Source organism: Ammodytes marinus (assembly GCF_949987685.1).
Source record: "Ammodytes marinus genome assembly, chromosome: 23".
Classification (NCBI taxonomy): domain Eukaryota; kingdom Metazoa; phylum Chordata; class Actinopteri; order Uranoscopiformes; family Ammodytidae; genus Ammodytes; species Ammodytes marinus.
Window position 1 is genome coordinate 7,076,718 of NC_137227.1, and position 24,530 is coordinate 7,101,247.

General features: G+C 41.7%; 1 protein-coding gene across 1 annotated transcript; it reads left to right on the forward strand.

Annotated features, from left to right (window-relative positions):
- Positions 1-951: 951 nt before the first annotated feature.
- On the forward strand, positions 952-22,962 carry chrnb1 (cholinergic receptor, nicotinic, beta 1 (muscle); the record flags this gene model as incomplete). The annotated part of the gene is made up of 12 exons (XM_080051593.1): positions 952-976; positions 1,064-1,154; positions 4,320-4,453; positions 7,771-7,815; positions 8,397-8,506; positions 9,287-9,395; positions 9,905-10,049; positions 10,473-10,658; positions 12,532-12,755; positions 17,580-17,755; positions 22,019-22,166; positions 22,816-22,962. Exons 2-12 carry the CDS (start codon positions 1,094-1,096, stop codon positions 22,960-22,962), a joined length of 1,485 nt encoding a protein of 494 aa, XP_079907719.1. The 5' UTR covers positions 952-976; positions 1,064-1,093.
- Positions 22,963-24,530: the final 1,568 nt, after the last annotated feature.

A 24,530-nucleotide genomic window follows, 5' to 3' on the forward strand; every position in this document is an offset into this window, starting at 1 on the left:
CTGCCGTATCACCTCTATATGTTCTGGTATTATGGTGGTCGGCTTTACAAGATTGCTTCCCGTTGTGGTGCCTATGATGACAGAGGCCAAGGCGACCAGGCAGGGAAGGAGATTTGGGGTCAAAAGGACAACTTGAGAGAGGAAAATTGAATAAGAAAAAGGTGTGTTCTTTGTGTCTGAACCTAAGTAGGCACCGTTGCTTCTATGCTTCCTGTAATAGTCCTGTTACAATGATCCACTCAACAGCTACATTGTGCGGATCTCTTTGCTATGACGACAACCACTGATCTGCCTGAAAGACAAGTTATCATATAATGTATTTACAACTATGGCCCATGTGTCTACACATAAGTGAAGACACACCAAACATACCAATAAAGCAAAGATGAGGATTTAGTACCTGAGCTTCTCAATGACATATAATCAACTTAACTGGGACAAACAACGAGTGAAGTGTCTGGGACACACCTCTTTGAAAATTTGAGTATTGGGTCAACTGGTATTTAATTGCCAACTCTCATCTACACTCGTGTTTGGCAAAAGAGACTTCAGTTTCATGTAAGCTAATCTTCAATTTTGAAGATAATCTGACTTGTGCTATATAAATAAACTTGCCTTTGATCGGACATTGCTTCTCTTGACCATTGTACTACTGTGCAATCCCTTAAAGTAAATATGAGTGACATTTAACTTTCTCTCGAAGGCTCTTTCTTGAGGACCTACCTGGACATACCTGGAAACACCAAAAGTACCTCGGCCACAGTTTTTGAGAACCAGTGGTGTGCAAGTGAGCTCTCACTAGTCAAGGCCTACTACCCCCTGAAGGAGGGGGGGGACAAAAACGCACACCCTCCCCTCCCCTTTCCGGAGGGTGTAATTGGAGCAGACAGCAGTTGGCCAGGCCGGCCTGACTGACTGACTGACAGACAACAACAGTCCAAGTTGGCCAAACCAACACTCAAACTGAAGAGTACGGGTGAGCTGCGCAGGAAAAGAAAAGAAAGAGGAGGGGAAAGGAAGTTTAAGAACGTGGATTATTGAACTAAAGATATTTTTCTTGCAGAGGGGAGACCTTGTTGTTTTGGGGGGCGCCATGAAAGGCCTAAATCCTCTCCTGCTGGTGTGTTGCTTGTGCAGCCTGAGCACATTGGGAGGTAAGGCACAAACTGACATATACTGTACCTATCGAACAGAGCTCTAGTGGACATATAATATTTCTCACATTAATGGTGTAAGTGATTCTGAAGAATGCTTGCTAAATAACTTTTAGTCAAAATCAGTGAATATCTCAGGCTGCCGTACTGTGTGTGCGCTGAATTTTTGTTTGGGAGTGTAACTACAAAGCCTTGGCTCTGTAAAGCATTCTCTAGAATCGCTGACTCCACCTTTAATACTACACTTATATAACATGTTGCATAGATTGCCATATGGAACACAAAAATAAGTTTAATTTCACTAGTATGCTAACATACTCACTGTGACATCCTAACATGCTTATGTTTAACTTACCTGATTCACCACCTTAGCTTTGAGCATTAGCATGCTGACATTGGCTCATTAGCACTAAACAGGAAGTGCAACCGAGGTCGATGGGAGTGTCATCATTTGTGTATGTATTGACCATCTGCCTTGCATCTAGCTTGGATACATTGTGACAATAAAACATATCGTACACCACAGATGCAAAATGTAATGGCCGGTACCATTTTTCAAAGTCAATTCTTGTATTGTATTATGTCAGATAGTCTTTACGGATTCATTTAATCACCCTGTCAACCAGGCTGCAACACTAGAAGTGTGAAAACCAACCAAAAAGCTGGTAGAAGTTCTGTTTAGAAAACCTTTGGTGTTGCGTTTAGTTTTGTGTAGCTCAATCTGAAGGGACATCTTAAACCAAAGCTATGCACAAGTATATCTATAGTTATGTGACAGAAAGGGGATGGAAGAAAACTGGGAAGTAATAAACAAAAGTAAAGTGAAATAGTAATAGGCTGTTATCCCTAAGAAAAAGACCTGCGTTGCTGCTGACAGCAGTCGTAAACTTAACACACTATCATCTGAGACACTAAAGCTATAAACAAATCATCGTCAGTTGAGTGGCATCCATTTCTTCAGAGAAATCAATGGCTTTCTCAAGGCCATTTATCTGATATCCGACCGCTGCCTTCTAGAATAAAAACAGTGCACTTAAACCTCTTGGAGAAAGATGTAGTTCATAAAGAACTTTACTGCTGTCATTGCCATTTTTTAAATCATGTTTATCGCTGCTCAGCAAGTGCACTCACTTGTTTGTTTTTTTGTGAAGTTATCATGCAGGAAAACAGCTGAAAGCACATTTTACAGGCTTTTCCAGATGGAGGAGTCATCAATTCTTTTTCTGCCCTTTTATCAGAGTGACTTCGGAGGAACAAAGCTTACAACAAGAACATTCCCTTTTGCCTATGTATTTTATTGCCATAAGTTGTATTCATTGCAAGCATCCGTCCAATGCTCAACACCTTCAACGTGGTCTCAGCTCACATGATCTCACCGGCCTTGATTGTACCAACCTATTTACCAAGTCGTCTGAACTGGCCAGAGGGAGAACAATGTTAAAATTCCAATCCAGCCTTCCACAACCACGTCCCAGCCTCGCCCATCAGCAGTGCCTATAGCTAATAGGTGGTGCCTTGCTGGGTGATCGTTGTCATTTATACCTGTCAGGTCAGGTCCTTGCCGGGGCCACAGCCATGCCAAACGTGATGAATGCTTTGTCAATGGAGCTGCTGATTATAAATGCTGCTAACCTTCACTAACAGCACAGAGGGGGGAAATGGGTGGAAATAAAAGTTGAAAGTGCCATTGAATGTTGAATGTATAAGCCTGTGGGTTCTTTCGAGATTTACATCTTCACAGGCTTGTTGTAAGGCAATTATAAACAGTAGCCGCTACTAGGCAGCAATACAGTCTGCTGGAAATAGTATAATAATATAGCTTTTTATATTTATTTTATGATTCAAATAGAGGATACATTTCTTACTGCTAGATAAGTTCATTAAATACTCGTCCTGAATGTGCCTTTTCGTAATAAAACATATTTTCGAGGCTGAGAGTATAGAAAGACACACTTGCCCTTTATTAGACCATCGATTGTGTCACCTCATCATTACTCGTCTATAAGTCCAACTCAGGTTTATCACTTCACCATACACTGACATATCTCCACTCTCGTTCCCTCCCACTTGCCGGGGAACTTCTATATTCCGACATGCTGTAATAGAACACTAAACTCACAGAGAATTTAAGAATTGAATTACATTTATAATAAGACAAAACAACAGAGTACAGAGTGTAAAGCTTCAGACCTACACGGTCAGCCCCCGATGGGACTGACAATATGTGATGGTCAAACAGAGTTTTTAAGGCCTCCTTCAACAATGGGGGTGTCAACTAACAGATGGTTAATAGAGTAAACAGGTCTCAGGGGTTTATTGTGGTCAGCCACAATAAACCTTAAAATAGTTTAAGCAACTGTATTGTCAGCACATGTCTTAGAGGAAATGCACATGTGTTAAACTGATGTGATATACATATGAAAAACAGATCAATTAGATAGTTACAAATAAATCTGCCCTCACACCACTCTCATTTTAATGAAATGTGTGCCTGCTGCGTTGTCTGTGGGATCTGCAGTCAATGTTAGTGGGTTCTGGGGCAGTAGATGGGTTACTGTCTAGTAAGACTTGGATCAGGACACAGCTTTGTTTAGAACTGTTATTTGATACCTTACTCTCCTAATTTTGCTTCATCTAGTCTTGCTATCTCCTATTGGGCAGCACATCTGGCTGTATTAGCAAATTCTCAGAAGCATCCGCCCACTGTCCCCTACTGAGCTAGAGGCTTCATTGGTTCTCATATTTAAATGCACAACACACCTCGCCTGCCTGTCAACTAGCTTTGGCCACACCTGTCACCAGTGTGATTGGCTTGGCACAGAGCACCCAGGAGAAACTTTAGTTTATAGTGTTTGGGTTCATTTTATGAATTTTAAGCTGTTATAGAGACAGGCAATTGGCAATAAAAATGGGAAATTGACACATTAGTAGCCATGTTATGACCATTATGACCATGTCCAGCTGCTACTGAGGCTTCTGCATTAAATAATGATGCAGTTGCAGCCTAACGCGGCTGATGGCTTTACTGGCTGTTGGTTCAAGAGTACTTCCACGAATGGGTTTCCCATAATCCATTCTTAATAAAATCAAAACAACCAATCAGCAGGAAACCCCAATGTCATAACTGAACCTGTCATCTAAGCTCTCTATCTCTCCATCATACAGGTGCTTCCGATGCAGAGAAGAATCTGACGAAGGCCCTCTTTGTCGGCTACAACCTTAAGGTGCGGCCGGCACACCGTCCTGAAGACAGGGTGGTGGTTCGCATTGGCATGATCCTCTCGTCCTTCGTTGGACTGGTGAGACTCAAACAGTAACATTCATTTACACTCCTACATGCACAACCATATAAGACCTAAAGCCTCCTTTCCACTGAGCGCTGTGTGGTCCGGTGCGGTGCGGCTCGCATGTATTTGCGTTTCCACTGTCAAAAGTTGAAAACGGTATTTATTATTATTTCCGTGTGAGAGATAAACTGCAGTGTGTAATCACCTCGGCGAGAGTGAAAACTCTTGTGTTTAGAGAAAAATGTTGGTGTGCATCTGTGTTTATTTTGTCCTGTTTTTCCTCTCCATTGAGTTCATCAGCAGGCTACACTGTGTCCCGCTGCTCTGATATCACGATAGTTGCGTAGCTGCTGCGGCCAGCGCTATTCAACATCGCATATACTGTATGTACTTGCGGCAACAAAACCAGATATAGGGTAACTGTACCCTACCAAACCGTTCCGTGCTGAACCAAACTGTGCTGCTCAGTGGAAACGAGGTGTAAGACTTATAAAGACATATAATGATATGGAAAAACTGCCCAGTCTACCCATGGCTTCCACCAATTGGACATTAAAAACAAAAGTTGTTTCACACCAAGTTTAAACAATTTTCAGACATCAGAAAAAGAGCCAGATTGAGCTTCGGAAAGGTCAGAATGGATGGATTGGTAAATGATCCCATAGAATAACCTCAGCAGGCTTACAAGGTAACCTATAGTTTAGATGTTTAAAAAAAAGGCCGACTATACCCTTGAAAATGGCTTCAGAACAGAACATTTTACAAAAAGTTTAAAGTAAGCCTTCGAGTTTGGGATCTTTGAAGGGTTGACAGTCGGGGCATTAAAATCTCCTGGGATACACCTGTATCAGCCCACACTTCTCTTCTCTTACACTTGACATTTTACTGGGATTTGATAATGTAACTAATGTATCCAGGGGGGGGAAATGGGCTCTTCTGCCTCGAGAACTGCTCTGCTGCTAATAAATTTTTTTTAATCAAACCTGAAATCCACAGAATCTCAATGTCCCTGTGAGGGTTTTAAGCACAGTGGCTTCTCCTCACACTGAGGACCAGCTATACTATATGGTCGCAAAATGACAGGATAACAGAAAATAGCGTATTTAGAACATAAATGTAGCGCTAGTTTTTCTGATGCAGAACTGCCAATATGTCTGAGAGCCATCTGGTTATGATGTTGGCCTGCTGAGTCATATTGCACAAAAGAGTCATGCCACTGATGAGAAGTAGGCTGCTGCTGGGAAGCAGTGATTTTGGCAGCATGTACTGACTGGGCCTCTGCCTGTACACACACATGCACACACACACACACACACACACACACACACACACACACACACACGCACACACACACACACACACACACAGACACACACACAGGCCATTATCTTATTATCATATCTTATTTTCCCCTTGGTTATCTTGTCTGCAGCACACGTATGCTAGCATCAACACACATATCTATGCAGTGTCATATTTCTATTCACATCTACAGCGAACATGCCCCCTACACCTGCACTCAAGGTCAGTCTGGCTCTGGAGAGAGAGTCAGATTTGGCGCGCAAGTTCCGGAATGGGACTATCTTGAAAACTGACCCACTTGGACGCTCAGTCCCCCTCCCCTAGAAATACTCATATTGAGCATGTGTTACTATAACAGAGAAAGCGTTGGTGTCATAGTAAGCCAGCCTTCTATTCTTAATTTTTAATCCAATCGTGTTGAATGTATAAGTCCCTATATCTCACTGAAGTGTTGCTGGTTAGTGGATTGTGTCTTATATTATTTCATGACATAAGTTGACTAGAAATTAGGCCAATATACTTAGGTAAGATTTTGAATTTTTTGAAGAGCAGCTGGATAATGGCAGTGATAAACCTTATGCCCAGGTGGTCAGTATAAACAGTTACAGGCAGTATTCAGGTCTGTTGTGAGAAAGGTATTTGTGTGAGGATATAGGATAGGAGAGAGAAATGGTTTAAGTCAACCTCCCTTTACCAGCAGCCCCCGACCCTGTTCCTGCTGTCCCAGCTGTCTCCCCGACATTCCTCCCAGTGTTTTAAATAGCAGTGCCGGCTTAGGGAAGCTCCACCTTACTGCTGGGTAGACAATCACATGCACACACACACTCGTAAACACACACACCCACACACACATGCATACACACACACACACACACACTCGCACATGACGGTGGGTATCTACACATGCAAACAATTTACGCCTTGAACTCTGTCCCAGAAGTGGCTGGGTCCATCGCAGTCCTGCCAGCCACTATCTCAAATGACTATCAGCTTTTTGAAGCAAGTAGAGACTGTTGTTACTTGTGTCATGACTCTCTCCAGCAACCATGTACAGTATAGTATGATAAGCAGCACTGTGACTATTGTTACAATTGCGATTTTACAAAGGACATGTGTAAAATCATAAGGAGTAACTGGGAGTAATATGTATGCATATATAAAAAATGTCAAAGATAGGCTAACATTAACTTCAAAAAGCATCAGCTTGGTAACGCTCATGTCACAATGCAGCCCACAAATCTGGTACTGCAAAACAATGCTGACATCATTTTATCCGGCTATATATACTGTAGTCATTGGAATACCAAAACATTTAAAATAAGTATTAATTAATAATAGTGTTGTTAAACATTTGCACATTGTACATTGCATTACTTATATACCTGGATCTTAAGCCCCTTTACATTCATTTGTTGGGAGTGATATCATTTAGTTTTCATGTCATGAATTGGATGCCATCAAATTAAAGTGATGGCAGCAGCAGCACAAGTAGAGAGAAGGAGAGAAGGCCTTGTTCTGCCCTCTAAGATCACTGTGTGTAATACATGTAATATCTCAGCCATAGGCTCTGATGTAATCAGCCAAAGTTTATTAAACTAGGAAACACTGTGGAAGAGCCCATTTTCAGTTGTAATGACGAGCAATCGTTTAATTTCAGATCAGTCTATAAAAAACTCACTTACCCTTCATGATGTGAGCGGGGCAGAAGAGGTTAAAACAACCTCATTTACTACCACAGTAATGATCCGAAAAGGGTTGGTAGTGGTTCTTATCACCCTTACTTTCTTTATGGGGAGCTTTACGCTTGGCCAGTCTTCGAAGCCATACATTTGTTGGAGTTACACAGCTAGAATCAGCCGTGTACACATCGGAATTTAATACCCAATCGTATCACTGTATATACTGTATGAACAAATGTATGCAGTTGGCTACAATAGCAAATGTCTGTGTTTACTTCTTTGAAAAGGAATTCAAGTAAAACCGAAGTTTCACCTTCCTTTTTTCTGTTATGTATATTTTGGTTCCAGAATATGAAGAATGAAGAAATGAGCACAACAGTTGTCATGAATCTGGTAAGTTTGATTTTGTGTCAGCACCTCTGCAAATAGGAGTTGGAGTTAGACATTTTTGTGGGGTTTAATCTGAAGTCCTCCCCAACCCACAGTGGGGGTGACGCAATCCATTAGCAGTTTGTCACAAGAGCTTGCTGCTTCACTAAAACTAAGAGTTTCCACGAAGGGAAACCCACACGCAGTCAGGTGAATAACTTTGAAGTATATTTCATCATTTTGGCTAATTCAACCGTGACTCCATGCTCCACTGCAAATAAGTGTATTAACATTGCACCTCCTTCATCATACACAAATGACCAAGGGAGAGTATGTGGTCCTAATAATGCAGAGCATATGCAAAATGAAAAATTATGCAAATGGTGGTTTGTTGCTAAGGGGGGAATGCTCTCTGTGGAATCTAATTACAGCAGAGGGAAAATGAAAAATAAACTGATGAAATGACAAATTGGTTAAATTCAGTATTAGTTTCAGTCACTTTCTGTTTCCCTCTTGCCCCTGCCCTTTTCATGTACTCACGTGTTATTCCCACATTCTCGCCGCATAAACACAAACACTTTAACATATTTTCTTTATGAAAACAGGAATGGACAGATCATCGGTTGTCATGGAATCCCAAAGAAAATGAGGGGATTCAGGTGTTGCGTATCCCCGCTGGGAAGGTCTGGCTGCCCGACATCGTCCTCATCAATAAGTAAGCATTCACGATGCCATGAATTTTCGAACACATGCCAAAAATATTTCCTTTTTTTTTTCATTGATGGACTTAAGGTCATGTTGATATAGAGCCAACATGCCTATTCCATTTCTGGTGTTTTACAACAGGCTAACCAGGCCTGTTTGCTTTTACTCTTGTCTGTTAGTTATATAATCAACTTTGAACCCGCTCCTTACACCTACACTCAAGGTCCTTGTACATTTTTTATAAGTATTTAGTCTGTCGGTTGTGAGAAGAGGTGATGTTGAAGTAAAGTAGACATTCTAGAGACAATCGTGTGAGCCAGTGTCCACCCATAGCCTGTTGAGACCAGCTCTCTTTTTATGGGGTGCAGTGCTTTGTTGCAAAGAACAAAGAGGAGTGAGAGGACGCAGGATGACATGAAAACCATAGGCGATATAGTAACCTTCCACTGACATGACGTTTAGTGGTTGTTGTTTTATTGACCCTTTCTATGCCTCTGTACTGTGATATTTTAGCAGTGAGACGGTTGTTGAGTTCACAATTAGTTTTTTGGACAAAAGGAACTGAAAGAAGCATTCGTCTTGTGGAAAGTGTAAGAAATGTAAGTGTAAAGGAATTTATCAGCTGTTTAATGAATCAGAGATATTCATCTTGTAATCATGTGACAAATATTCAAAAATAACTTTATCAAAAATAATTTACAGGTGTGGCCATTCTCTGCTCCCTTATATATAGGTATAAGAAAATAACTAAAGTTACTAATTCCTACTGTTTCTCCATCTCTGTTTGTAGTAATGACGGGGTGTTTGATGTGGCGCTGCATGTCCATGTCCAGGCTTATAACAATGGCAGAGTGACCTGGACCCCCCCGGCACTGTACTGTAGCTCCTGCGGCGTTCAGGTGAACATCAACACACATACATAGGCAAGCTAACTTAAAGCTATAATGCGTAACTTTTTTCATATAAATGAATGTCTGTTACATTCACGCAATTGCCAAATGAGTTGACACAAAGTTGATTAAGCCTATCAGCTCTGGAAAACTCTCTCTGTATTTCTCAGTATGGCAGCGTTTACAAATTGGTGTCGCCCCCCTGACACTGGCGCAGGAGCTATTAAAAATCCCAAGAAGTGTCCAAGAAATTAATGTTGTTGATTCTTCTGTTTAGAAAAAACCTGGATGTACAGCAGAAGGCATACAATCCATTTGCGATCACTGAAGGCTTACAGTGCGTCATGTAGATGCACAGACAGTGTTATTGTAATTACTCAGAATTCCTCATGGGGGCGACAGAAGTTACACACTATAGTTTTAAACCATTTTCATGCTTGCCATTGGTTTTCTTCTAAGCCAGGCCCTCTTCTTCTTCCATGACTCATAGTAACATCCCTCTTTGCCTCCCTGTCTAGGTAGCCTATTTCCCATTCGACTGGCAGAACTGCACGATGCAGTTCCGCTCGTACACGTACGACTCCACCGAGATCGACATACAGTACGCGCTGGATTTCAAAGGCAAAGAGATCAAGGAGATGCAACTTGACGAATCTTATACTGGTGAGAACTTGGATAGGGAACACAAGAGGAGGATGGGTGGATGGATGAGTGATTCAGTATAGAGAATAAGGATCATGCAGAAGATTGCAACAATACCACATTTAAAGGTGTTCCAAGGAACTTTCAGTAATTGTTATTTCTTGCACCCCCTTTGGACTAAGGTGGTGGTGTTTTTGCTACGCCAGCTGTAGTTCTTGGGTGAGCGTACCCATGACAAAGGCATAAAGAAAAACTATATCAAAATAGCATTCTTTGCGCTGACACCTCGTTTGTTTTAACATGTATATTATGATCATCAGAGGAAAAATGAGACTGTTTCAGAAATATTGAAAAGTTCCCCGTAGCACCTTTAAGCAGTTTCACTTAATTTTGAAAAGGGATGAAGGCAATCATCTTACCTAAAAAATTTGAACATTTTTCCAGAGGGCGGCGAGTGGATCATCGTACACAGGCCAAGCCGGAAGAACGTGAACGACGATGGCTACGAGGACATGACCTTCTACATGATCATTGAGAGGAAGCCCCTGTACTACGTGCTCAACATCATCCTCCCCTGCATCCTCATCACCATCATCGCCATCTTTAACTTCTACCTGCCTCCCGATGCAGGTATACGCAAACAACAAGAGAATAATACAGGCACAGCAGTTTACTGTGAGCTAAATGTAAAGACAGTTTACCAAGTCATTCGGTTTTACTATGACAATCTGATTTAAGAATTAACACAGTGTGGGCTTGATTGGGATTTTACCACCTTATCAATGCTTTCCATGACTGCTAATACCGTTTTCGTAATGAGGGTTGTGTGGTCTCTAGGTAAATTGGGCAATCACACATTTGTCCAATTTGCCGGCACAAAGGGATTCAATTTCAGATTAGATAATTGTTTCCCACAGAGGACTGCTGAATCAATAACCTCCTAAATAAAGACAGTAGAAATCAGCCCCACAACTACTAAGAGTGAGTGTGCAAAAGATGGTGCACTAATGCTTTTGAGTAAAATGTGCAAATGTGCTTATGAAGCTATACCTATTAAGATTTGACTTTACTGGCACTTTTGGTTGTTTCATGTTGATCAAGCGGAAAAAAGAAAAAACGTGAGATGCGGAGATCCCGGGCCAAAATAACATACCAACTTATCCTGACTAGAAATACATCCACAATACTAAATGGACTATCCAATAATCAAATAAAAACAATCAGAAGTTAACAAACGCTTAAATGTATAGGAATTTATATAGATTCCCAGCAAGACGTTGAGGAATAACTTGAAATAATGAACTAATTTAATAAAAAGTTAACAATAACAATAAGGGAATTTTTAAAACGAAAGGTTTTCAGCATTTTTCCTTCTGAAACTGTGTTCAGATCATCATGATGGATGGTGGTGCTATTGCATTGAAGGTGGCGTGTGTGTGTGTGAAACCCCCTCCTTTTCCTGCCTGTTTTACTTCATGTTTTACTTTTTTTATATTTCCCCCTCTGCATGGTTGACCTCTCAAGGTCTTACACATTCTGCAGACATGTGTGCACGCTCATGAAGTATGATCCTCTCCCCTGACGGAGAAAGGAACTCTGGATCATTAAAGTGGTAGTCCGTGAAAGATTTTACAACTTTCATAAGATGTGTGCTGCTATATCCATAACGTTCTGCACTGTACATCCCAGAGGTCACATGCCAGCCATAAAGACTCTGGCATGTTGAGGTTCGCTGGCATTATTTAATGAGTGAGGGAAATGCATGACTTTGACAGTTACTCACTGTTGGAGCATGCACTGCCCTAATGCACATCAATTTCTCATTACCTACCACCTCTTACCAATCAGAGGTAAACAAAGTGTGTAAGTGACCATTGGCACCTGGGAGGCCTTGCTCTGTTGGCCAATAAGCTTCACTTACAATGGGAGATGAATTTGCCATTAGTTTCCATCAGAGTCATTACTGGTGAATTATATGGACCAGCCACTGCGAAAATCATAGATCACAGTTGGTTGAAGGAGGAACAAACCTTGTCCAGGTAAAGCTAGATGAGCCGTAACACAGACGCTCCTCAACAAGAGTAAATATTTAAAACATGAGTATTGGCTGGTTACCTAACTTCTCTACAATGTTAACCCACTTTTGCATGAATTATAATTCAAATAAAATGTTTGAATTTGTTTTTATAACTTAAAATTGCTTAAGAATTAAAAATTGTAATTTTGTTTAAAGGGAGGTATTTTGTAAATGCACCATCCAACTATACAATCCATCTAATTACACAGATACATTAATATAAATATGAAGAGTATGTCATCAATTATTTGTTCTTCAAAGTTAAAGTCCCCCTTTTCACAAATAAACAGTATAGCAGTACAGTATAACAGTATAGATTTTTATATTACAACATTTTAGCAAAATAGAAATAAAGACAAATAAGATAAATTGTTGCCATATATCAGGTTAAATACATTGTTTTCCCTTTTTTTCCCCCACTACCAGGAGAGAAGATGGGTCTGTCCATCAACGTGTTGCTGACTCTCACTGTGTTCCTGCTGCTGCTGGCTGATAAGATCCCAGAGACCTCCCTGGGTGTCCCCATCATCGTCAACTACATCATGTTCACCATGATCCTGGTCACATTCTCCGTCATCCTCAGCGTGGTCGTCCTCAACCTGCACCACCGCTCCCCCAGCACCCACTGCATGCCCATGTGGGTGCGCAAGGTGAGCTCCCTTCATCCAGTTGTTATTCAGACTGGAGGATACATGGATGTTAAATTGTTTACGAACTGATTCTAAATGTTTGCCTGAATTGATATTTTTCTCTCTCTTGCTGTTTTTTTTCATCCATAGAAAGGTCATGCCTCTGTGCACTTGCCATATTACAGTGGTCTAGTAGCGGACCTTACCCTTTTAAGAGGATACTGTATCACAAAGTGATCAGGAAGTCACCAGACAATATCAGTCTGTCCTCTATGGGATAGAGGCACTGGGAAAATATGTACTCTGGTCTGTAACCTGGTCCTATGTGCAGATTCAAAACATGCAAAATACAACCAAGGTTTCTGAGACTTGTGGACACCTTTTAGTGAGAATGACCCAATACACCCACACAGATACATACCTACATTACCAACAGTGGACTATCGGTCTAAATTGACCAAGTATGGACGTCTATTTCTGATAATTTATATATAAAAAAAACAGAATAGAAAGCAAAGGCAGTGCCAATGATGCGCACACCTTCAGGTCCCCTCTGCACAAAAGTTGACAGGGGACCTGACAATGTCCCCTGTGTGACGACGGCAAAGTCCACTGTTAGATAGGTACACAAGTGTGCAAACAAACACTCATACACACACACACACACACACACACACACACACACACACACACACACACACACACACGTGCACACACATTATATTACATTTAAACACAATATCCATTAAGTGAACAAGCAACTTCATCAATTTAGTTAATTGAACCCTTGAAATAATTAGTTAACATGATGTTAATTATTTGAGATTATTCAGTGTGATGGGGGCAATTGTAGTTAAGGTTCATGCAGACTTTTGGATTAAGTCGACGCAGTTCCCAACACACTGAAGGCCATGTTTTACCATTAACCTCCTTCAGTGGCTGTTGCCCTCACTGTTCATTATGTGCAGCTAATCACAGGCCTGAGCAGCGGCTTTATACTGCGCTACAACTTCTGTCACGCTTTAAGGGAACATTCGCTTCAGACTGGCTCATACACAGGTGATTTGCATGGTTCAATGGAAATAAGCAGCTTGGTACTTGATTGATGGGAGACAAGAACGTTATAGGTTGAGTTTCTCTTCAGACCATCAGTGTCATGAGATGTGGAAAGGAAATATTTGTGTGGAGTAGTTGGAGATGGAGTCAGATGTTCACATATGGATTTTTATTTTGTTCTTGACTCCAGAAAACATTTTAATATAAAACAATTGGCTAAAACAAACCAATTAATGCAGCCTAACCCTATGTGAAGACTCATGACAAAAGTAAAGTACATGTGATGCCCCGGTGTAGCCTTAACTACCAACAACAAGCAACAATTAAGAAGAAGCACACATACCTTAATGTATACTTTAATGTGCATAAGGTTTTGTAATATCAGCAATTATTTACAAAATCCAAATGATCTCATTCAAAGTAAATATGAATCATGTTTGACAAAAGTGCATCAATTTACTATACAACAATTATATTCAGCAGTTGAGGAAAATATAGACTTTTCTGCTTTCATAATTACTTAATTACATGTATTACAATGTTGAATGGCACCACTTCCAAGCTGGGCATTTAGCTCTTCCATTTTACATATTAATCTTTACATCTAAGCCAGAAAATACTTTTTTTTATATGAGCAAGGAAAACACCTACATTTTAGTTTTCATCAGAAATCTGGTACGTGTTGAAGGTCAATTCTGTTGTAAGGTAAATATGATCAAACTTCTTACAGAGTGAACAGCAGGAAACCAGAGAGGTTGATGTCCCCAAATGCATAGGATGCAAACCTTGTCTCAGGAAATATTCGACTGTCAATAACATCTCCTTTCTCCAGCTGTAGGATCACAGTAAAGGACAAATTCAAGTGACCATCATTTCCATTTTGCATTTGCTTGTACTTTACACTTCGATCGTTCTTATACAAGAAAACACCCATCCACTTATTAGCTCGGTCATCTATTCCGCTGAACCTGAAGTAATACACTCCTCGCACGGGCGCGGTAAAGGTGCCTGTAGCCGGGTTGTAGGCGTTGCCAATGTTGGTGTTGACCCGTTTGAAGATTACTTTTGTCAGTGTGTCAAATGGCCCATATACGTTATCAAAAGAAGTGTCTAAAGAGACAGAAAAGGCCACTTTGGACCCCAAACTCAGTCCCTGGGAAGAGGACATCTCCCCTGCTTTTCCTCTCTCTTCCATGTTTGCCTTCAGCATTTCATTTGTTTTCTCCAGACGTTCAAGTCGGATGGCCGTGGCTGAGTTCTCTCTCCTCTGGATGTCCAGTGCTGCCTTGGTGGCTCTCAGCTCCTCCCGCTGCTCAGTTAGCATGTCTCTCAGTTCCCTCATCTCAGCCTGTGTGTGGCTGTGGATGCTCTCCTTCGTGATCGCATCCCCGCGTGTGAAGCTCCGGTCTGCAAGAGCCCCACATAGACAGAGCAGCAAAGCCAGCTTGGTTCCAACAGCCATCACAGTGACCTAATAGGTGTAGATGAAGTGGAGCTCCCAGGGCTGCAGCTTTTCTCTCTTATATTCACGGCTCATGACGTGCCAAGAGGTGGGAAATATAACAGGTGTCGCTTGGGGTCAGGGAGAAAAAAATTGTGTCCAAACCAACAATGCCGGTTACATTCAAGCCATTGCCAAAGGAGTTGACACAAAGTTGATTAAGCCTATCAGCTGCACAAAAACCGCGCTGTATCAGTTTTACTGCGTTTACAAATTGGTGCAGGAGCTCAAGAAGCGCCCACAAAATGTTTAAGTTGTTGATTTTACTGCTAAGAAAAATCTATAGTGTTGCTGTAATTACTCAGAATTCCTCATGGGCTCGACAGAAGTTACGCACTATAGCTTTAAAACCAGCAAAGGCTTGAAATGTGCATCTTAAGAGTTGATTTGGAAGTCACCTTGGATTGACAGAATAGTGTATTTTATCAAATTATTCAGCAGTTCCTGGCTCGACCTGTATTTGAACACAGATTCCACAAGTGGAACATTCCAGAGCGAAGCTTTGGGGAGGTGTTCTGGAGAGTAGAATTAATCATTAATTGAACGTGGGGAGAGCCACATCTGCAAGCAAAACATAATTCAATACACTCACTACAGTACACCACATATGACACAGTACATTAAACTCCATCAAACTTGAACATTGAACACGACAATCAACTGTTAACTCATTGCAATCTGCAACCAAAGACATATAATTGTCCTGCATTTACCTGAGTTTTAACATATCAACACCGTCTCCAAGTCCACCTGCGCCACTGTGCCGCACCTTGATTGCTTTGATTCGTCTCGTTCTTAATCTTTGTTTTGTGTTGTCATGAATGTGATTATTGTCTTCCAATTCATTAATAATTGATGCTACAAAAATCGTATTTCATGGGTAATATTTTGACTAATAGTAACAGTTTATCTCAAGTGGAAGTGGCCTAAGGAAATATTTCATAACTTGATAATGAAATGTTCACTTTGGCCACTTGACGGCGTAACGAGCTGCTTTCTTAGTAAATCAGGCACAGAATGCGCACAGCTGACGGCCGCCAACTCAAATCAAAACGTAATTTCTATTCGAAGTACTTCAGCCCCATTGTTTGTGCTTGTGACAATGACACACACAGACACAACTCCAATGACCTCATGTGATAGAGCTCTGTCTCTCTCTCTGTGTTGGGCCAGTTATGCCGCTCTCTGCTGTGTTCATGTCACTGTCTGTGACTCACTGGTCTGTCTGTTCCACGCACACACACAGAGCGAGCCGTCTCTGGGAAACATGACAGCTGTTATAGTGTACTGGGAAACGGGAGGACAGATAGAAAGTCACATAAAGAACATGGACATATTTGATTCAGAGTGAAGCCTTAGTCACCCTCTCTTCTTTATCTGATGTCACATTCTAGCTGCAGTACAGTATGAACCTTGCCACTGGGCTACCGTTGACATCCATCTGTCAATGCAGTCAAGCCTAGAGTCATTTTAAACGGATATCCAAGCCCTTCAAAGTGCAAATAAAAAGAGCTATTCACGGATTTAAACAGCGTTTCAGATATTGATCGAGATTAACATTTGGCCCAAGGATTTTCTGTTTTATCTTCCAAGTCATATTCCTCTGGTATTTTTCTGAAAGGCAGCCGTAACACTGTTGGTTGTATAATATCGAATATTCACTTAATTTTTCTCAGGTTTTCTCAAACATTAATTTCGGCTTTAATTACACACATCTGGGAGCCCAGTACAAGTGTAGTCCCTTTTGCCCAAGAGCTCCACCATAAGCATCCAGTTTACCTTCTCTGCTCAAGGACACCTTCAGAGTAGACGTTGAGGAATTGGAAATCATTACGCGATAGGTCCCCCCCCCCCCCCCCCCCGCCCACATCATCACAGCAACAACTGTTCTCAAAGGTTACCTCACCGCTAAATTCAACATTTCAAACTCATTTCTCAGCCTTAATAGGTAAATGCCGGGCAAAAAACGTTTCAGCTGCCCCATTAATCATGAGACGGGAATCCAAACAAATGGATTTTTTTTTTTTTCGTACCAGGGAAGACTATGGAGGTCTGGGATTGCCAACAGGCTATTAACTGAAGGTGGAACTATACATTTTAACATCTTGTTTGTCAATGTGGGTTTTGAGTGAAATAAATATACACCAATTTTTATGTTGACATGTGGGATCTCCATTTTGGACCTCTCAACAGCTCACTCAGGATCCACACCAACTCAAGAACTATAATTGATTGAAGTTGTGTCTTTAGCTCTACTGCTTTTTTTCCTTTTTCTTTTTCCCTCTCAGATCTTCATCCACATGCTGCCTCCTTACCTGGGCATGTTGCGGCCTAAGGTGGAGACCCCGCTGTCCCTGGAGGCCTTGCCCCGCCGAGAGCAAAAGATGTTCTCCATCAGCAAAGTGTCTGATGAATACTTCATCCGCAAGCCCGACTCCTCTATTCTGTTCCCCAAGGCCCACAGGTAAGACCAGGCACGCTCTGTGGTCCGGCGTCAAACTTTAGGTGACAGTATTGGTGCTTGTTGTTTATATGATAGCTCTTGGGTATGTATGTATTTTGGTTGCAAAATACCAAAAGCAATATGTATGGAAAGACACAAGTGGGACACACATTTTCCAAGGTCAGAGCAGACTGAGACAAGGTACGGTCCTAGCTAACTAAAATCTGTGCAGTCGGTTCTATTTATTGTGCGAGAGGACTTGACACACTGTAGGAACTAAACATATGCAAGGGCACACAAAAACTTTGATTTCAAAGTGTTATATCCATGTGTAATACATAGTTCACACCTGACTGGACTGCATGGGTTGTATGTAAAAGGAGGCACATTTGGCAGTAGAATTTAATTAATATACATTTAGCATGAAACGCATTGAATAGCATTGTAAAATATATATATATATATGTTTTTAATGTGTTTAGCATTCATAGAGTTTCATGTTTTTTGCAGTAGGTTATCTCTGAAGTTAGCTGGCCATCATTTCCTGTTTTCCCACAGCACAAACCTGTCCTTTAATATCCACCTCTAATTCTACGGCAATAAACTTTACGAGGTATAACAGTTACCTCGAATATGGAAGGACAGAATTTGTTATACGCAGTCACACACATCTTATCTCCATAAACCCGTACTGCAGTTGTTGACAACATTTGTGAATCAAGGTGAGGCACTGAGGCGTTGTAGATGGTTTCCTTTTTTCTTTCTTTTTTTTTTTACTCAAGGCTGCACTAAAAAACTGACATTTTCCTAAAAAGTCACTGTCGCATATTACATGACCTTTGTTTAAATATCACATTGTCATTATTTTACGTGTTGCAGTAAAAATTGCGCTTATGCTACCAAAATTTAGGCTGTCCAATAAAGTTACCGTCATTTTTGGAGTCATGGGGACTGATCAGGGAACAATCAGTTTGAGATGTAAAAGTAAGCGCTTCAGTGAAAACCCAGACTGATTAGACTTTTCATCTTTCACTATTTTTCATGGTGCGACCCCCTGAAGCTGTTGAGTAGGAAGTTGGATTCAAGCCAATGTCAGCACACACATTATTCTATCAGTCTAACCCTAGTCTCTACTGTACACACTGGACATGTGTGACCTTGTGGGGTGAATTTGTTAAATGGAGGAACCTTAAAGCTAAAGTGCGTAACTTTTTCATATAAATGAATGTCGGTTACTATCAGCCATCGCTAAACTAATCGACACAAAGTTGATTAAGCCTATCAGCTAGTATGGCAGTGTTTACAAACTGGTGTCGCCCCCTGACACTGGCACAGGAAAAATCCCAAGAAACGCCCGATACATTTTATTGTTGTTTATTCTACTTCTGAGCAAAAACCTGGACGTAGAGCAGAAGGTATCAAATCCATTCTCGATCACTGAAGGCTTACCTCATGAAGATGCGTCGGCAGTGTTGTTGTAATTCCTCAGAATTCCGCATGGGGGCGACTGAAGTTACGCACCATAGCTTTAACCGTGCTGCAAATCAGCTACTACTGTATGTGATATTCTCAACAGGCCTACTGCTCCATTAATACACACCGAAAAACTTCATCACAGTATGTAGCCGCCCAACCCTATCTCTATCCTTCTCTTCCTGTGAGAGCTGAAATATGTCTAGAGGGAAAGACTGGAGGCGGCAGAGAATCGTTGCTAAAATAATAATGACCCGCACAAATAGAGTCTGACACATTAGAGCGGGACACTGCGTGTCTCGGTTAAAGAATGGGTGAGAATGGAAGAGATGGGAGGGGGGTGTTTGATGAGACAGCAGGATCTCTCTTGAGCCCACACACACACATACACACACGCACACACACACACACACCTTCTTAATTGGGTTTAGTGCATGTCTTGGCACCAGACGCAGCCAGTTTTAGTTGAATTAGTCTCCTGAACAGTCATTTACTTCTCGCTGATGAAGTGCTACTTGCCATGTGGTAGGGAGGGGGGGATGGGTTAAGAAGCCAAATTGTGTGTGTTTTATTCTCTCTATTTCTCTCTCTCTGCATCGTCCTCTCTCTCTCTCTCTCTCTCTCTCTTTCTCTCTCTATCTGACGAGGCTACATCTCTCCTGGGTCACAGCCTCTTCACCTGCCACACTCGCGGGAGCGCTAGTGATGGCGGCTCTCGCATTGTAAACCTCCCCAAATTGCTGCACTGAATAACAAGCAGCTCTGTGCTCTGCCCCTCGCTGACAGGTTACACTCCTTCCCGAAAAAAAAAATAAAGTTTTCCACTTAAAGGCAAAGTGCTATACTGCCCTCTGGTGGTGAGCTGTCTGACCTGCAATTCATTTCAACTTTATTTTTCTTTGCTTATGAAATCATAAATATGAAGAGGTGTTTAATATTGGAAGTGTTCCATTAGGAAACAGATGCTTGTTAGATGCGCAGTGCAGCTGCTCTGGCATGAGATTAATCTTGGTTTAAATTGGGCCAAGGTCGCAACAGTGACCAAGACTAGATGAGTAATAGGACTAAAGGGGAATCCTGGTCAACATCTTTTGGTAACACATTAGACACTTTATGTATTTCTACTACTAGTGTAGATTATGGCTTAAACCACAAAAATAAGTAATAAGCCAGAATTGTCCTCTAAGAGTCAATGCCATTTCTCAACCAAGCTTGTTTTGCTGTGAAGTCCTGCAGAGAGAGTCATGCCGTATCACTACTTAAAGTTTGTATGAGTATTAGCGCTCTGTGTCCGACGCTCTACTGGAAGCAGCTAATGTAAAATCTATGTGTCATTGCTCAAGGACACTCAGTAGCATTGTGCATAGAAATGCAGCAGGGAATATCAGAGAGGTAAGAGGTTAATGAGCAATGCTTTGCGTTTCTCCAACAGCTGTGATTTAAAGCCATGCTACATTACTATGAAAGAAGAAATTACACTTTTCGTCCTCCTACAATAAAAAGTTGAATTCATAATCCAGCAAATGCTCCTCTGGCCTATTCAACAAGCTTAAGAGTTTGCTGCTACAGCCTCACTTGGTCTGGTATGATGACCGGTATTTTTTTGCTAATGTTAGCAAACAGGTTGGCAAATGTTAAGAAAGTTCAGCTAAATATCTGTGCATAGTTAACATTCCTTATTCATTTCTTGGCATCAGTTGTAACCCTAACAGTACCCCTTCATTGTTTGCCGTGGCCACTGCAAAGTTTAACAAAACTATCACTTGAAACCTCATTTCATAGGAATCAAGAAATGCAGCTGTAGTTCAAGTAGGCAGCTCACAACAAACGGTGTAAAGGCATGTTGATTTAATATAGTATTACAGTGGATCAGGATGTTTGGGAGGAACACAAGGCCCTTGAAAAACAAACACAAATGACTTTTTACTTTTATTGCAAGTGAGACAGTCTTATAAGCTACCTCTCATATGCACATGTTAGACCTATACTGAAAGATAGCGACAAGGACAACAAGAAACTCTGATTTGAATCAATGATGATTTGGGCTAACCAGAGTTCTTGTAACTCTGGTTAGCCCCGTCGTGTGTTATAGATTCTAGTGATGAAGTTAGGAAAGTTACTGACACTAACCTTCTCCCAGCTTTCCCCAGCTGCTGGCACGCTGTAGCAGCTGAGGGTTGGTAACCGAGGCGAGGGAAACAAGTAAACACAGAAACATGCACACACACACACACACACACACACACACACACAGAGGGTTTTATCAACCAGGGCAGCCCAGTCAGCAGATGCAGAGCGGCATCTCCCGCACTGAGAGAGAGAGAGAGAGAGAGAGAGAGAGAGAGAGAGCGAGAGAGAGAGCCCGGGGAGTTCCTCTGACCTTCTCTTTATTCCTTCCCGAATGACAGAGGAGTGCAAAGGAGACGTGCAGCTTGCCTCGTAAACGCTCTATTATTTTACAGCTTTTAATTAGTCTGGACCAGACATCTGCTCGCACGTCGCTGCATTCTGCGAGCCTTGGTGCATTTGACTCTTTATGTGCACTCACTCCATTTCTCCTGAATCAATCCTAAGATTTATTTGACGTTTTAAATGTTGCACATTGTTTTCCTGTGATTGATAATCATTTTAATACGTGTGTGTGTGTGTGTGTGTGTGTGTGTGTGTGTGTGTGTGTGTGTGTGTGTGTGTGTGTGTGTGTGTGTGTGTGTGTGTGTGTGTGTGTGTGTGTGTGTGTGTGTGTGTGTGTGTGTGTGTGTGTGTGTGTGTGTGTGTGCGTGTGTGTGTGTGTGTGTGCATGCATTGCTCTAGGTTTAATCCAGAGGGCATGTGTACAGATCTGAGGAAGTTCATCGACGGCCCCAGTACCTACCTCACACTACCTGAAGAGCTCAAGTCAGCCATAGACTCCATCCAGTATATCGCTGGAGCTCTGCAGGCTACAAAGGACTATGAAGCGGTAAGTTGGCCCATTCTGACCCGCGTTTAAATGCTTTTACTATATGTCCATGGAATACATCTAAAGGTGAAGTCAGACAATCTGGAGAACATTTCCTGTCCGTACTGTGTGTGCGTGAGAAAAATGAGTGTTAAAGGAGATGTATAGTGATATTTCTTTGTTAATATCTTCATACAGCATTCACTTAAACAGTCTGCGTAGTTCATAACACTGGTCTCCCAGTCATTCAGCTTTGCAGTAATTTCCAGATATAATTTTGAGTATCCAGCTCATTTTTTATCCAATCAGGAGACGGAGCGCTATAAAGAGGCGTGGTCTCTGTGCCCCGTGAACGATGACTCGCTTGCTCTCCATCGCGGCACTATCTGATGAAGACGGCTGCATGTTCATGTGGTGGTAACGTAGGGACGAGGGAGGGGAGCTAGAAGGATCATATCACTTACCTCCCCTTTATACACAGCCTATAGGCGCAAACAAAGTACGGACAGGAAGAAGTTGATTTTGGCAACAAGAGTTCTCCAGAATCGACGGCTACACCTTTTAAGAAAACCATCTTTTTACCCTGTTCTATTGTGAGCACGGTGTGTGTGTGTGTGTGTGTGTGTGTGTTTAATGTGTCCCTCCCTGTTCTCTATTCATTCATATTCAGCTGAGGGAGGACTGGCAGTACGTGGCCATGGTGGTGGACCGCATGTTCCTGTGGATCTTCGTGGTCTTCACCACAGTGGGCACCCTGGCCATCTTCGCCGATGCCAGCTTCAACCACACACCCACCGACCCCTTCAAAGCCCTCTGAAGTGGTGGGACGTACCCAATCCTAATTTACTGTGTTACAACTCAACACATGAGGGGAAAATGACGTTGCTGTATTTAACTGCCCAAATGATTCTCTGGGTGTAGCAAACCATTGTGATAGCAATTGAGAGACTCTTATACTGTATGTACTCTGGACGAGAAACTGTTCATCACACCTCACATGTTTTTCCACTCATCATCTTGTGTCTTTGAAAGCACCGTCTATGTACTTTACCGGCAGACCACCTCAAGTTTGTTGCTGCCAATCGTTTGCCTATATAGTGTACCTCTATACATCATTCTTGACAATATTCCATTATCGTGTCAGACTAGAATTCTTGTCCACATGGATGGTTAAGATCATGAAATTAAACGTGTAAGTCTTGGACTTTGATTATGTGAAGCAAGAGTCCCGTGCAACCTAATTCTTGACTCTAACCTGCAACACTTCTTCTTTGACTAACTAAGGTTTGTCAGATTTGAATGCGGTCAAGAATTCCCGCATGCTTTTAACCTCAGTTTGCAAGCGGTCGCGAATTAATTGACATCTTGAGGTTTCATGGTTTAAACTGGTCCAAAGTGCATTATGTGTGCAAGGGCATTTGTTATCGCATGCAATAGCAAGCCATAGCTAGCATCCCAGGGCGTGTGTACAAATACATGAATCTATGCTACATAGTGTGTTTTTTGAAGTGTATTATTATTTACTAGTGCTGTCAGTTTAACTCGTTATTAACGGCGTTAACGCAAACCCATTTTAACGGCGATATTTTTTTTATCGCGCGATTAACGCTCTTTACGGCCTAGGAAACGTTGTGGTTTTTTCATATGCTGTTGTATCAACTAGTAATGTTAGAACAACTGAAACACCACAAACTATACATATGGCTCGCAGGTAAGTTACTGTTAATTCAAACGGAACATGTCCTACAGCGTAATTTCACATTAAAATCATTTAACTGGCAAAACGGCTAAACGTCCAGTCAATTCTGACTTTTATTTTGAAGCAGAAACCGGAACCTAGCACTTCCTAGCTCAGCTGCGCGACCTTCACTAGCAGCTTCTTCCGTGTGTGACTCTGGGACTTTGCGGAAAAAGAACAGAAAAGAAAGCTTCTCATTTGCAGAAGTCTTACTTATAACCCTGCGCGCGCACCAAAACCTCCATGAATGTTAGCGGCAGCCGCCAGTCATTCATTTTCACTTTAATTTTCGCTACGAAGGGCGACTGCCTCGGCTGCAGCAGCGCCATAGCAACCACCCTACATACACAAACTACAATGTCCACTCCACACAGTCTGAAATAAGCCGTGGATGAAAGACTCCCAAAACATTTAGGCCTACAACAACCAGTTTAATTTAGCCTAAATACTAATTTGCTTTATATAGCCTATGTTGTTTTATGGTTTGTTTTTTAAATAAAAAAAGAAGTTCCAATTATGTTTGTGTATGCTGTTAGAGGTGGGGGATGGGGGGGGGGATCTACATTGTGGGCTATTTGCACTGAATTGATATTTTAGAAGAAATACACTGAATTACAAGGGTGTAGAGAATGGGTGTGATAAGAGCA